This window comes from Pundamilia nyererei, unplaced genomic scaffold, assembly GCF_000239375.1.
Source record: "Pundamilia nyererei isolate P.nyererei 1_Seehausen unplaced genomic scaffold, PunNye1.0 scaffold00142, whole genome shotgun sequence".
Taxonomy (NCBI): domain Eukaryota; kingdom Metazoa; phylum Chordata; class Actinopteri; order Cichliformes; family Cichlidae; genus Pundamilia; species Pundamilia nyererei.
Window position 1 is genome coordinate 51856 of NW_005187543.1, and position 15354 is coordinate 67209.

Here is a 15354-nt window from a genome sequence, read left to right on the forward strand (position 1 = left end):
TAACTCGAAATTTCGAGTTATGGATACTAGCTTTTTTTTTTTTTTTAGTGGCGGAAACGGGCTTCCATAAATATGAGAGCATCTCCATTCAAAATAAATTCTTAGCAAAGGATTTGAGTAACAGAGCTACGCATTCTGATATTATACTGTTACATATCAACACTTTCCCTTGAGACATTGTACACCGCAGAATTTATTTCCCACAGTTTACGGGAAAAGGCAGAGAAAAGTGAAGTCGAAATTCTTTCCATTGTGTCATTAAAAATTATATCCAGTTAAGCCACCTGCCACTGTGGGCTTTCACAGAAGTGGAGTGGATCAGTTTGTTGAAATACAGAAATTGATGGCGTTAGCTTTGACAGCTGGAAATTTGGGTCACAGCACCACACAGCTCTTTATAAAGTTTTGCTGGGAAAAGCGACAGAGCAGGATGGATAATTAGTCAGATCACAAGATCATGCAGACACAATATCTCCATGATGCGGAGTTTACAATTAATGCATCAACTTCACAATGATTTCATTTTATTAATTTTTTTTATTGAAAAAAGGACAAACTGTTTTCAACAACTGCAATATCAGAATACAGTATTTGCATTATAATTTACAAAAGATTAAAAAAAAATCTGTTCAGTCTGTGGTTTGTGCAGGAAGGTGGGAAGACCCTGGTAGAAAAATAAAAATCTAAGACAGGAGAAGTGCCCATGTGAGATTTCCTTACCAAAAAAGCATTACAGTGTTCTGGCATCCACTGACATTATCCACGCTCGAATGTGTCATAATAACTCCTAGAGTAATAGGTAAAGCTTAATGTTACGTAAGACTGAAGTCAAGCCCTCTCCATCCGGCCAGGATTTCTGATTGTAAGTGAATTATTAGTCCTGATCTTTCATAAGACAAAGCAGGGGTCCATTCAGAAATGACAAATAACTTCACAAGACCCACAGTAAGGAAGCTAGAAGGTTAAAAAATTCCAAATTCTGCAAATCTCCCAAGTTGCCAAGAACACTGATGTTAAAATAACATGTTAAAAAGCTATTCAAATAATTCAGTGTTTCAAAAGCCAAGCTCTGTTAGATGAGGATCAGTTCAAGTTTCCAATTAACTAACAGATGTGTTACAGTTGCCTCTTATTAATATGTGCACATCTGGCTTTTAGGGAAATAACCTAGTTTCTGCTCTTACTGGGAGGAAAAATCTCAAATGAGGAAGAAAGTGCACTAAAGCTTTGGAAAACACACCGACAAGAGTCATGCTTGTCTATAGCTAGAAATAAAACTATAGGCTGCATCGGCAAACTTCAAAACGCTTTAAAACACAAATAATACATTTTGGCTTCTAGATTTCTGTCTGACATACAATATGTAACTTAGCAGCAGCTGTCATCAACATTCATAGCCTTGGCTAAAGGTTGAGCTTCCTGTCACTTTCCACCACTGAACAGTATTGCACATTACAACACAGAGACCTGTAAGAAGTGGCAGTATATTGCACAATGAATCACATCTTAATGCTACTTCTTCTGCTTTACATCTAATGCATTGTGTGCGTAGCCGAAGCCAAACCACCTGAGTGCCTCTACTGGGACTAAGACTTCTGTTAAGGCACACATTGCAAGAGATGCTCTATAGACAAGATGATAGGTTGAGGACAGCAGTGTACTTATGCCCGTAATCTGTGCAAGACATAATTTTAATCCTCAATCGAGCTTTCAGACCAACACATTGAAGAATACTGCAAATAAACTTCGCTAAGAGACCAGCTCATTAACAAATGATACCTTGTTTATTTAATGGTGGTTGAACTTGTAAAAATGTTATAGCCTGTTAAACAAAAATGTTGTCATTAAATGTATGATTAGAAATTTATAGGTTTGGGTTGTTGCTGCAAAGAATGATGAAAACATGTGATTCAAATAATTCCTTGTTTTTTATATATGTATAAAATTACATATATATAAAATTAGTCTAGCTAATCACACCTTGTGACATTTATTCCACAAGGATGAGGTATTACACCATAGATGAACCCCATGCAAAAAGTGCAAACTACGAATATGCAATTGATTAAATAGGCAAATTTAGTCATTAAATGAACTGACTATTCTAGTCAAATGTTTTACCGTGGATAATATTCTGCATTGTGCACGGAAACAAACTGCACAGTGTGTATTAGCGAAGGCATCGTTCCCATTTTATTCCTCTGGCACCATGCAACCAGTTAATCTCTCACCACTTTCACCATACACAACACATTTGTCTGTACGTGTTGTTTCATGTGAGAGCTTCTGCATACTGAGAAGTTCATACTCAAATTGCAGGGTTTATTTGCCCTGTATTTTCAAACACAGCAATAGAGACCCAAGTCATATGAAGCTTCACGTACCCTGTGACAGTTTTTAACCTGGGTTCATATTTCTGATTCTGCCGTCAAAGGCCTTGACTCTAAAGGCAAAGAGTCAAGGTTGCATTCAGAGTCTAACACCTCATCTGTGTTTCTGTCCTCAAGTGCGCAAACCTCAACACCCCTCATTACCATGTTTTCCTCCACCTCAAACTCCTCCTCCATTTCAACTTTTTCAAGAGCCACTTCATTCTCATAACAAAAGGAGTTCCTCGAGCTAGAGGCAGTGGACTTCTTCTCAGCCAGTTCCCTGGCACTACAGCTGGGCGTGCTGGGCACCTCATAGGTATTGTCAAAGCGAGAATAGTCCACTTTATAGTAGTTCTTTTCTTCAAAGAGCACTGGCTCAAAGCGGTGACCCCAGAGGATCTCGCTGGCAATATAGGAGCTCCGACACTGAGTAGTCATGGCTGTGGCCTCGACCATGCCCTCGAGGATCACCACTATCTCAAACTCTGATGTTTCCAACTCCTGCTTGCTCAGCTCATAAAATGGGCTGTCCTCATCAATTTCATGAACAATGGTAATTGGAGAAACCAAGAAAATTCTGTCAATGCCACTGTCAAAGCCTACGTCAATGTCTACCTGATCCAGAGGGATGAACTCTCCCTCGGCAGTGGTACGGGACTTGAGGAGTTGGGCCCTTACGTGGGCCTCCACCAGGTGACTCTTCCTCAGGTTTCCCACCCGCCACATCAGGCAAAGCTTGCCGTCCCTCATGGCCACTGTAGCATAGTGACTGAACACCAACGTCTCATTCCTCTTTTTGGGCTTTGCCATCTTGGCCATGACGGCACCGATGATAAAAGCATCAATGATGCAACCTACGATGCTTTGGAAGACGACCATAAAAACAGCAACGGGGCATTCCTCCGTCACATAGCGATAACCGTAGCCAATTGTGGTTTGTGTCTCCACTGAGAACAAAAAAGCAGCAGTAAAACTGTCCACGTTGGAAACACACATCTGCGTCTCATTCTCCAAGTCCCCATAAGAGAGAGCCACCAACCAAAAGACAAAGCCAAAAAGCAGCCATGACAGCAGGAAAGAAAGGCAGAATATGACCAGCATCCAGCGCCAGCGAATGTCCACGCAGGTGGTGAAGATATCTGCCAGGTAACGCTGGCCTTTCTCGCTCATATTGATAAACTGCACATTGCAGTGGCCATCCTTCCTGACGAAGCGGCTCTGGTGGTGGTGCTGCGTATGCCCCTTGTTGACGTTGCCATTGCCGTAGCCATTTGGCATGGCAATATTCGCTAGCTTCATGCCATCTTCCTCAGAGGACACAATGCTGTAACGGTGGCCTCTCACACTCCCCATAGTTTCCTCTTGGGAGGGCTGGGCCGATTCTGCTTTGGAAAACAGTCTAAGTTTTTGGTAGAAGCGTTGGAGAAACAGTTTTAAATGATCTTGAGGACAAACTTGTGCAGAAAATGTGGGAAACAGGATTCAGTCCTGTGAGGGACGGGGGAGACTAGGTCTGTGCTTCTCTGCCAGTGATGAGCACTGTTGGTGAGGGCTGGTCACTCTTCTTTGATGCCTGGCTTGGACCTCATTAGTAAAGTGGGCTGTGGAAATTATAGACAGAGAGACAACATAGATCAGCACAGCTAGGTGTGTGGTAGCTGTTAAATAAATAATGCAGTGCACATCTAAAGTTAATAGCACAATTCTAGTATACTCTCAGAAAATGCATAAACTGAGCAGTCAGAAAGCACAGTCAACAGATTAGGTAAATTAGCAGTAATAGAAGGAAAGCATTAGACACCTGGCAAAGTAGGAAATTATGTTTACACTGCTTAATATAAGTATTAATTAGGGCGGGCCCTTCCTTGGGGAACGGAGTCAAATTATAGATCAAGTTCATGTTAATCTAGTAAATCTCTTAAAGAAAAATACATTACAAGCTGCAGCTCTGGACAGACATAACAGAATCATATGTTGCATGCATGTAAAAACCTATAGCACATTCACAAGCTATTACATGTCATTACTGAGCGAATACAGAGTTGCCCTGAACCACAATTAATGAAGCAGTAGCCTTGCTTTATATGTAATAGAACAACAAGGACAGCTAAATTAGAAAAGCTATTGACTTGATGTGTGTGGCATGAGAGGTCCATTAAAATACAACACCACAGGCTACAAAAGGTTATGGACAGCCAGACACGCTCTGGTGGTGCCAAAATAAATCACTGCTCCACTTTTAAAACTCATTATCTCATCAGAGATTCACATCTGAAGTGCATAAATGAAGTCCAGAGCCCTTTTCAGTGAATATTCTGATTGTTCTTAACTCTGAAATTGTAGCTCGTTAAAAAAAACAACAACAACAAAGCTCTTCGATAGTCATTCAAGTCATTTAAATTGTTTTGGATATTGTCAAAGGTCACATGGGATAAGATTTGCTGGACGTGGTTTCTCTTCATCATCTCTGTTTTCTCAACTTATTATGATGTCATTGTGGGGTCAACTTGAAACAGCAACAGGCCACTCATAATATGAGGCACCATTTACACAGAGCAAAGCATGCCAAAACATTTTGTTTAATAGGTTTCAAGGTTTCAATGTATTTTACTTGGTATTTTCAGGAAATTTAAACCATGCTTGTTCCAAGTTTAAAATGTTTTATCTTGTTTTGTTTTCTCCCATACACTTGCAAGGAGTCTTATACTAGCAATTATACTGGTGTATTGTGGGACACAAACTCAAACACTTGGATGGAGTCTCCAGCTTTGCAAGTCCTGATAAACCTGCACTGAGTGCATTGCAAGCTTCCTTCCTTATTGCACTATTCAGTACTTTCCCGCTCAGTTAGCTTTTATCTGCTCAGTATCACATCACTTATTACAGCAGGTTGTTTCATGGTGACAGAAAAGGCTTCCAAAGGCTGCACAACCTGGGATTGTTTGTATTGCATGTGTTCTCATTTAGAGCTAACAGCTGAGGCAGATGGAAACTGGTTACATAAAGGTGGTCTATTTTTCATCACACAAATCGATATATATATATATATATATATACACACACACACACACACACACAGCATACATACATACATATATGTATGTGTATATATACATATATATAGATATATATATATAGATATAGATATACATATGTATGTATGCTGTGTGTTATTTCCTTTTTTATTAGACAGTTAACAACATGTTTATCACGCGTCAACTACAGAGTTAAGAGTTTAGTTCAAATCAAAGACAATCCTTGCAGAACATCCAGTTCACATCCTGCAGTCTCTGAAACCACACTGCAACAACAATAATATTGTTGCAGAAAGTGGTATTACTTTCTGATCAAAACTTTTTATTCCTTAAAAACCGTGAAAAGTCATTTTTCACGTTTTTAACATCAACACGCACATTCAACTACTCCCAATGTCCCCACATCCATAACTACACAGAACATTCCCACAACACATGTTTTTACCTACCTGTTAGTCCTTGGCTGCAAATAGGATCGTTTCTTGTCGCAGTAAGTTCCATATGTGCGCCAGATATGCGCACTTTGCCCTTTTTTAAATCTCGACGTTCTGTTAGTATTTTTTTCTGGCTTCTCGTGTGGAGCTGTAAATTCTGCCATAACCCTCTCCAGCAATACTAGAGAAGATATTTGTGGTTGAAAAGACAGACTATAAAAAAACACGTGCGCATATCCCCGCCCCTGTGGCAGTGACAACCAATGGAAAGCTGCAGCGCCTGTTTAAGGTTTCTAGTCCAAAAAGAGGTTATATCGTTCTTATTTATTTATAGTTTATTTATTAATGTACTTTTTGGCAGACTGGGACACTCAGTGTACATCACTTTTAAAACTTCACGGTGAAACTGGAACCAAGCAACAAACATGCATGACGCTGGTCACAGGAATACAATGTAGGTAAGGTGGTAAGATAAGGTGTTTGTTAATCGGTGTTTAAGTCTAAAGTAAATAAAGTGACTGTGCGAGAACGATATGACTGTATCTCTGACCTGCACAAAAATCTCTAGGACTGCAGGAATATTGAGTGGGTGAACACAAGGGGGAGGTAAAGAGCTACAAAGGTAATTACATACACAGGACTCAAAGTAGTTTTTATGACTGGTACTATTTTTATCATGCAATTAGAAATAAAACCCATTTTAAAATGACCAAAGAGAAGATTTTTCCAGTTTATTTCACTTACACTTTCATTTTACATGGCAGAAACAAACATGAATTTCTGAATGCTGTATTATATGATTTTACATTGGCTATAAACATATTTACAAAAGCTCACCTTATCACATAATCTTTATGGGAACAGTGAAAGTTGCATTTTAATTTCATTTTGATTTCTTTTGTCATTTCATCTACAAAAATGTTTGCAGGATCAGCTCCTCATTGATGTTAAGATTCACCTGAGCAATGTGTCTGTTTCTCTTCCCTATTGGTATAAGTGTGGTGCCATCTGCAGGACGTCCCCTCCTGTTGTATTCCTCTGCACTGAGGAAAGGCACCGGCACCCATGTGGTCACATGAAAAAGACTGAAGTCCACCTTGTAGTGTTTCTTGCCCATTTTCAGCACGTCCTGGAAACGCTGGCCCCAGCGGATGTCTGCTGATGTGTAGGAAGCACGTGTTTGGTGGAGTATTCCTGTGGAGTCCCCTGTGTAGGTGAAAGAAACTACCAGCTCAAAGCGATTGTCCCGCAGGTTATCAGGACCCATGTTGTACAGGGGACTGCCAGGCTCTAGCTTGTGAATAATAGTGGTAGGTGTGGCGAGGACAATCTCCCGTTCCTCTATATCTAAGTCCTGGTAAGTGATTACAAGTGACCCCACTGGCTGTTTTACATAGCGGATTAACTGGACCCTGACGACCCCCTCCAGGATGTGATTACCTCTGAAGTCCCCGAGGCGCCATGACAGACACAGAACCCTGTCTCGTAAGTTGACCACCGCGCATCTGCTGAAACCCACCGTCTGGGCTCTCTTACGAGCAGATGCCATCTTAGCTACAACAACGCCAATGACAACTGTGTCAAGAAGACAGCTAAACACAGTTTGAATCGTCACCACAATGATAGCTACAATAGAGTTTTCGGTTACATGCCTGTAGCCGTAACCAATAGTCGCCCCGGTCTCCATTGAGAACAAAAATGCCCCAGTGAAGTCGCGCACATTTGAAACACAGAGATCGTCATCTGCATTATCACTGTCTCCATTTACATGGGCAATTAACCAATAACACAGACCAAAAAGAAGCCAAGACACAATATTATTAAGGGAGAAAATAAGGAACATCATTCTCCAGCGGATCTCTACAAGACTGGTGAAGATGTCGATCCAATATGTGGTCCAGTCTCCAGGGGCCTGTTGAAACATCACAGGGAATTTGCCATCTTTTTGCATGTAGCGGAGACTCTTTTCCTTCTTTGCATTTTGCCTGCCCAGCGTGTGGACTGTGGTGCAGCAGGTATCAATGACCTGCTCACTTCTTTCTGTGCTCATCTTGATTAAATCTAAAGTTCAGTCTCCTGCAGAAAGACAGAGATGACATGAAAATGCAGACTAAAACATCAAGTTTTTAGTTTACCTTGAATAACGTGTCATGTATTCATTCACTCATTACATGTGACTAAAATGTAGATGCAGACTCAAAACCTTCATGTTTTAGCAGCCACGGTCACTCTGTGCCTTTGGCTATTAGCAGAAAATGAGCAGGTGTGAAAAAATAGACCTCGTGATCACCTGCTTCTTGTTGGCTGATGATTAACTAAAAAGTTCCATTACAAAGCTTTCAATAAACACTTATATGGCCACATTATAAAAAAGTGCAATTGTGAATAGGAATTTTTCTTTTCAGTTCTGTTAAATTACCAGCACTGAAAATAAGCCAGTTAATAAATCTACAGTTAGGCATAAAAAAATAGCGCTGTGGTCGCCCCTGGTCAGACTCATTAGTACAGATATGTGAAAAAAATTAATAAATCAGTCATCGTTCAGGGAATGATCAAACCACAAGCCGAGCATTGTAACTTGCACGCACACATTAATGTTTAGGTTTAGCCATCAATTGCATAGAAAGAGTTATATAAGACATTAAGAGAGGTCAGATATAATCCAGGTCCAAAACCATTTTTATCATATTGATACCAAATTGTTATTAGGGCAATTACACAGACTTATGTAAGCACGGCATGTTCCTCTGTTATATTGTAAGTATGCCATTTTCTTCCTCTTATGTTGTTTTTGTCTTGGACAAAACACCAGCTTTGTTTTACGGTAAAAAGAACAAACATGTATGTTTCTACCAGTGGAAAAAAAAGCCCAAAAAACAGTTACCAGGCAGATCTATGTCAATTTCATGGCATTTCAACAAGCTTCCATAAACACTAGTTTTCTGATCCTACTGTACTTAACCGTTATTTAAGTAAGAAGAATATTGCATTAACTTAGTTGGATCAATTTTTTTTCAATTTCAATTTTCAACTGTTAATGATCAGAATTGTTAGATGTTACGCAGTGTGTATTTTTTTTATCCTGTCAAGCTTAATATTCTGTTTGAGTGCCTGACATAATTCTTTCATAATGATACGTCCTTTACTGTATTGTTTGTGCATTTTTCTTTACTTTAACACATTTTGCTTGCTAAATTACTCACTGTTACAGACTTTGTTGCTTTATATAGATTAGGCCCCGACCATCCAACAAGATTAACTCAAGCTATGGGAAAACCTATTTTCCTCAGTGAAAAACCTCTTTTTAATCACTTCGGCTAATCTCTTTAGTTTTGAATTTTAGCCAAGTTTGCTGTCTTCCAGATGTGACAATGGCCAGCAGGGAGCAGTGACCAGTGTTTTGATAACAGAGTGCAAATGACTTCTGAGAAATTAAAGTCATAAAAAGTTAAGGCCAGCTACTGTAAGTTTTCACTCGAATCCTAAGAACTTAAGTCTCGGTTTGTCTCGGTTAATTAAGCAAAAATCTTGACCTTAGTGCGGTGTAGTTATTAATCTGTGTTTGTTATCGAAAGGGTAAATAATTACTCACCAACAACCTCTAACAGTTTTCACCTCCAAATGTTACCTCAGATGTCAAACTTTAATCACACCTACTTCTTTTAGTAACACATAAAATAAGGCAAAGCCAAGACGGTTTTATCTCTTTTTGTCTGCAGCACACACGCCTACTTCGGGTGTTATTGATATCATAAATGACACCTGACAATCAAAGGCACCGCTTTAAGTTTGTTACCAGTTTTGTTCTTCAGGATCTTAGTCACAGATCAATAAGCTATGTCCTTCCAGTGAGTGTTTTTATTACTTATTTGAATGAGCTGCGTGCTGTTGTTTATCTGCTCTCGAGATAAATGGCTACTCAATAGGTCTAATCTTACATCTCCTGTGGTTTAATTATGAAACCAAATAATGTTAATGTTTGTACAGTTGTGTCAATCAACATCATCTTCAAATCAGTGTTCATGACAGTTTAATAAATGTCAGCCCAAAAGATGAACTGTCTTATTTCTACTTTTTACTAAGTCTTCCATGGAAAACTATGTCAAGGTAATGTCTGCATTTTGGTATATGTTAAATTGATGCACAGAAAAAAACAGGAAAACAAGTGCAAAGGTATTTGGATTACAAGTAGGGGAATGCTAGACTCATATTTGCTGCAACAATCAGTCTGTTCCCTGAATGTCAAATGACAAGGACAGTCAGGTCTAAGAAAACTGAGACCACTCCCACCCTCGAGGAATTCTACAAGACAGTTGAAATGACACAGATCCAGTATGCTGTTAAGTCATTGCAGTTTACAGTGTATATATCACTATCGCTTGTTGTGCATGAAGGATGCTTTTTGTCAGTCTTATTTTTCTCCTTGTAACACAAGTACGTGATTTCCCACTTTCCATGGGACTACATTACTGTGCCGAATGAGAGCACATTAAGCTGTAAGAGTCTTACCTGTTAATTAACTGGCACTTTTGCATCATTTAATTATATTAGCTGTTTTGTTTCAGATTTCCAGCTGGTGAAATTTTAAATGTCTTTCCAAATTAGTTCCTTGTTTTTAGAGTAATAATAATAATAATAAAAGATTATTTAGGATCCACTTATTATAACTGAATGTCTCTTTTGTTTTCTGTGAGTTTTGTGAGCTTTACTTTTATAAACGTAGCCTCTTGTCTTTTAAATATTATCAATTATTAAGTAAAAGAAACTATGCACTTTTTTTCTATTAGCATTTTTTTTGTAGCTCACAAAGTTAATTATTTTATTAGAAAATATGATCATTCGATTAAAAACGCTGTCTTACACATTAGGTACCCCTTTAATAAACCCATTGCAAAGCACAAACATGTTCAACTTACTTGCAGAGTAGATCAGAGTACGTCAGGTGTCACAAGTCCATCAATTCCACCAAGCATAAGACGATGTGTTGCTCAAGTTGTGGTAACCTTCACATTTAGTTGGCTGCAAAGTGTGACATTGTAGGGGGCCGGCCTGGTCCTGAGGCAAAGTCCCATTTTTTTTGTGATATCACTGCTAGCATGTCTCCTTGAACCCTTATTGGATACAAGAATTTATGACCTATGGAATATTTTAGAAGTTCCTTACGACAAAACTGGTATGTCTGTTAAAGCCTTTTCATGTTAAAATTCTGTGATTTATTAGAAAAGAAGTTAACCTTTGCTCAGTCATGTAAAGGCTTTGTCATTGGCACACAGATTTTCTTTGTCTCGATTGTCCCCAATTTAGCTCTGATAAGACAAGGAAGATCACAGGTGAACCGAAAGTACACACTACGTTTCAAACCACTTTTACTGCAGTCATAAGCAAATTTAGCTGCAACAAGGTCAGCAACAGCAAAACAAACTTCTTGTGCTTTCAAAAATAGATCACGATCGTCCCTCCATTTCAAAACCTGCCTGATTCACGAAGCTGATTTTCTAAAGTAATGTGTGAAGACAGAGATAAGACACATTCCTCTGAGAGATAACCTGGAAGGGAAGTTCATCAGTGTGTCACTTGCAAGCAGCAGCTTTATATTGAATAAGTGAAAACAGACAGGAAATAGTATATCTATTTAACTACATGACTGATAACACAAAAATATGAAGGTTACACAAGAGTGTATTGATTGGTTTATTGATTTATTTACAGTTTCTCCCTCCACACTGTGCAGGGCCATACATGTCTTTATAGGCCTGCATGGCCCTGCACAGTGTGGAGGGAGAAACTGTAAATAAATAAGAGGTAAAAGTAAAAATGTAAACTAGTTAAAAGAAGATTTTGATCAGATAACCAATACAATAAGCTCATACTGACTGTCAATTCAATTCATGTTTTTTAATACAGCGCCAAAATCACAACAACAGTCGCCTCAAGGTGCTCTATAATGTAAGGTAGACCCTACAATAATACATACTGAGAAAAACACAACAATCATATGACCCCCTATGGTGACAGTGGGAAGGAAAAACTCACTTTTAACAGGAAGAAACCTCCAGCAGAACCAGGCTCAGGGAGGGGCGGGGCCATCTGCCACGACCAGGTGGGGTGAGAGAAGGAAGACTGGACAAAAGACATACTGCGGAAGAGAGCCAGAGATTAATAGCAAGTAGGATTCAATATATTCAATATTGAATACATAATTCAATGTATTTGTCTGCAAGGCTACACATTATGACATACCTGAATTAAGATTAGAATTAAAGGGCCATGCAAGTGATGGGCCAAGATTAATTCACTTTATTTTCAAGACTATTAGAAAACATGTAGACCAGGGGTCCCCAATCCCAGTCCACGAGGGCCGGTGTCCCTGCAGGTTTTAGATCTCATCCTGGGTCAACACACCTGAATCAAATGATTAGGTCATTACCAGGCCTTTGGAGAACTTCAAGACATGTTGAGGAACTAATTTATCCATTTAAATCAGCTGTGATGGATCAAGGACACATCTAAAACCTGCAGGGACAACAGGTCTCATGGACTGGGATTGGGGACCACTGATGTAGACTATGTGTCTGTGACTGAAAGGTATGTGACTGCTATGGATTAGGAGTGATGCTGTAGTGATCCACCACGAAAAAGTGGTAAGGAAACAATCAGATTAAAGACGATCTACAGAGTTTTTAAGAGAAAACTTTGATTAAAAAAGAAGATGGTGTTTTGAGCTGGAAAAAGAGGCAAGAAGGGTTTAATTTAAGAGATGTTGTTAAATCATGTGTCAAGCATGCAAGGAGTTAAATGTACAGTAGCGCATGCTTTCCAGCACATAAAATATTACTGAGGCCAAATTTGGTTTTTTTGTTTTGTTTTGTTTTTAGAAATTTTAGTTTACTGGAACTATTAGAACTATTTTCTTTATATTACAACTATGTAATCCAAATGCATATTAATTCAAATTTTCATTAACATAATATGACATAATATGCTGTACAATTCGAAATTTAAGGATGGCCTTAATTAAAATCAACACGCAGAGGCACAGCAGTTTGAAAGACAGAGAAATCTGTTTATTTTTGCATTGTTAATAATCCATAATTATACTGCCTATAGGGTACAGCAACAATATGTCTTTACATATGAAAAAATATGTATTGTACCAGCTCAATGCAGAATTTCGACTGAGCATTATGTAACTTAATAAGCTTCTGAGTGACTTCATCATGCAGCTGTCGAAACTGGATGTTTGATCAATGGTCACGCCTTTTTTCAACTTAACTTAAACCACAGATGTCTCAGATCTTTGTTCTGAATCTATGGCTGGCAGACCAGCCTCATTCAGCATTACTGTCTGTATTACTGGTTGCTTCAGTTCACTCTTATGTATGACATACACAGCCCATTGTTAGGCAGATTAGCATAGCTCTAATAACAACAAGCAGCTGGAGCTACCTGTATCTGTCAGTAGGTAAAAATACACTGGAAATAAATGTGCTCTCTGTTTACATAGGATCACTCACGAACACACTGAACCCTCTGTAAATAACCATGTTATTGTGTTCCTAAAGGCTATTGTGCGTCAGTGTCTTGAAGCGTGCACACTCTAAGAGGTTACACGACATAGTTGGGTTATAAAAGTGACATGTCGGGCTGAACCTAAACAAGGACGATAGGACAGTTATGGTAAAAAGTTGCACACCACTGGTCGGTCAATTTGTAGTTTTTAGTTGGATATAAAGTCCGGTTTAGAGACTACAGAAATGCTGAAATTTCTTTCCCACAATTTAGTGAGGACTATGTTCTTACTGATTGTAATAACTGTAGGTAAGTGCACCTTACTTTTGTCAAAGCTTATCCTACAAAATATATTGTAAGAGGGAGCAGAACAGTGAAAAAGTGTTGTAAAAAGTATTCAAACTTATGTTCAAACTTTTCTCCAATTTTAGAACATGTGCATTCATCCAACTGCACAAGTCGCCGATGTCTGAGTAACGTGTTGATAGATAAAAATCTGTTGTCGCAGCCACAGAACGATAGCTGCACTCACGAAGTCCGAGTGCCAAAATTAGAGTACCAGACTCTGGAAGTTGTAAGTATTAACTTTTTGTAGTGGAGCTAATTTAGAATATATTTTCATTTCTCCATTTACACGTCTTTGGTGACTCTTCTGTATGACAGTTCTTTGTTACCTAATTTGTTTTCAACAGAACACAAAGCAACTCCGTCTACTAATTCTTCTACAAGCCTCGATCGTAAGCTTCAAAATACTTTTTAAAAAAGTAAAAAAACAAACAAACCCCAAAACATTACTTTGAAAAAAATACATTTTGATCTGAAAACACAGGAATGGGAAGATCCTGAGTTGGCGTGGGACACATCGGTGTACAAGTTTGATGAAGTAATTCTGCCAGTAGACAAAATCTGGACTCCAGAACTCCTTGTAACAAACGCGTAAGTAGTTTCATCCAAGAGCCATCACTAAGCCAGTTCAAACAATGGCTAAAATTCTTCTGAGACATCACTTATCTCTTCTGTGTAGAATGACATCAACTCTGAAGCACGGCTCTGCTAATGTGCTGGTGTACAGTAACGGCACAGTGAAGGACGATCTGATCATAAATGCAGAGGTGAACTGTGAAGTTAACCTGTTCAACTATCCCTTCGCTTATGATGTGTGTCCTGTTGCAGTACAAGCCTGGGACACTGACAGTAAGCTCAGCAATTCACTAATATACTACATATGTGATCATTTCTGAGATGTGTTTTATAATGTCTCGTTTTCGCGTACTTTTTTGGCCATTTGTATAAGTTGAAATGTAAAATTTATGCATTACCATTTGAATGGAATTGTAATAATTTTAACAGTACGATAATCTCATAACAACACCGCTGATCACTGTTTATGATCAACGATCATAAAAGTGTAACATGGAAAAAAGCAGGGTAACTGCAGTTCTTCAATATAACTTAATTCATCGCAGGTCTTTGCTACCAGTTTTACTGCTTTTAATTTGTGTCTTACAATATTGCTAAGAAGTCACTCGATTACTGAAAAGAAATTATCTTTATGACTCTATTTTAAAATAAGCAATCTCAAAGCAGACTTAATTTTATTCAGAATGTGGTACAACACTGGTGTTTGGTGAAGTGAGACTAAGTGATAATAGTCACGGAGACTGGCAAACGGTGGCTGCAATACTTCAGAAAAAACGAGATGACCGCAATTACATCCAGGTAAGTTCACCCAGGCCTGCCATTTGTAACTAAGGGTACTGCAGTGACTGTTTAAGAGTTAAATTCATTTTTATACACCCCCCCTTCCAGCAGTTAAAAACTAATTAGACTAAAAATAAATTAAATGATTATCATTGTGTTTTTGAATTCCTGAAGTTTAGAAGACATAGCCAGTGTCAACAAGGTTTGTTTCGGGGCCTTTACTGCAGTGACAAATTGTGTCACTGTCCAAAAATGAATGAATCTGGCTGTACATAGACCCACTTTCTTTCATTGGGGGGGGGG

At 38.7% G+C, this 15354-nt stretch overlaps 3 protein-coding genes across 3 annotated transcripts; 1 reads left to right on the top strand and 2 right to left on the bottom strand.

The window, feature by feature from the left end:
• Window positions 1-555: 555 nt before the first annotated feature.
• On the bottom strand, window positions 556-6025 carry LOC102213496 (inward rectifier potassium channel 2-like). The gene is made up of 2 exons (XM_005744296.1): window positions 5857-6025; window positions 556-3973 (listed from the first exon to the last, which is right to left on the bottom strand). The coding sequence occupies exon 2, from the start codon at window positions 3723-3725 to the stop codon at window positions 2409-2411; it is 1317 nt and encodes a 438-aa protein (XP_005744353.1). The 5' UTR covers window positions 3726-3973; window positions 5857-6025; the 3' UTR covers window positions 556-2408.
• Window positions 6026-6751: 726 nt separating this feature from the next.
• Window positions 6752-7891, bottom strand: LOC102211901 (inward rectifier potassium channel 16-like). Its single transcript, XM_005744380.1, has one exon. The coding sequence runs from the start codon at window positions 7889-7891 to the stop codon at window positions 6752-6754; it is 1140 nt and encodes a 379-aa protein (XP_005744437.1).
• Window positions 7892-9930: 2039 nt separating this feature from the next.
• On the top strand, window positions 9931-14591 carry LOC102212174 (zinc-activated ligand-gated ion channel-like). Its single transcript, XM_005744381.1, has 5 exons — window positions 9931-9948; window positions 13859-13924; window positions 14043-14087; window positions 14180-14286; window positions 14375-14591. The coding sequence occupies exons 1-5, from the start codon at window positions 9931-9933 to the stop codon at window positions 14589-14591; spliced, it is 453 nt and encodes a 150-aa protein (XP_005744438.1).
• The last annotated feature ends 763 nt before the right edge of the window (window positions 14592-15354 follow it).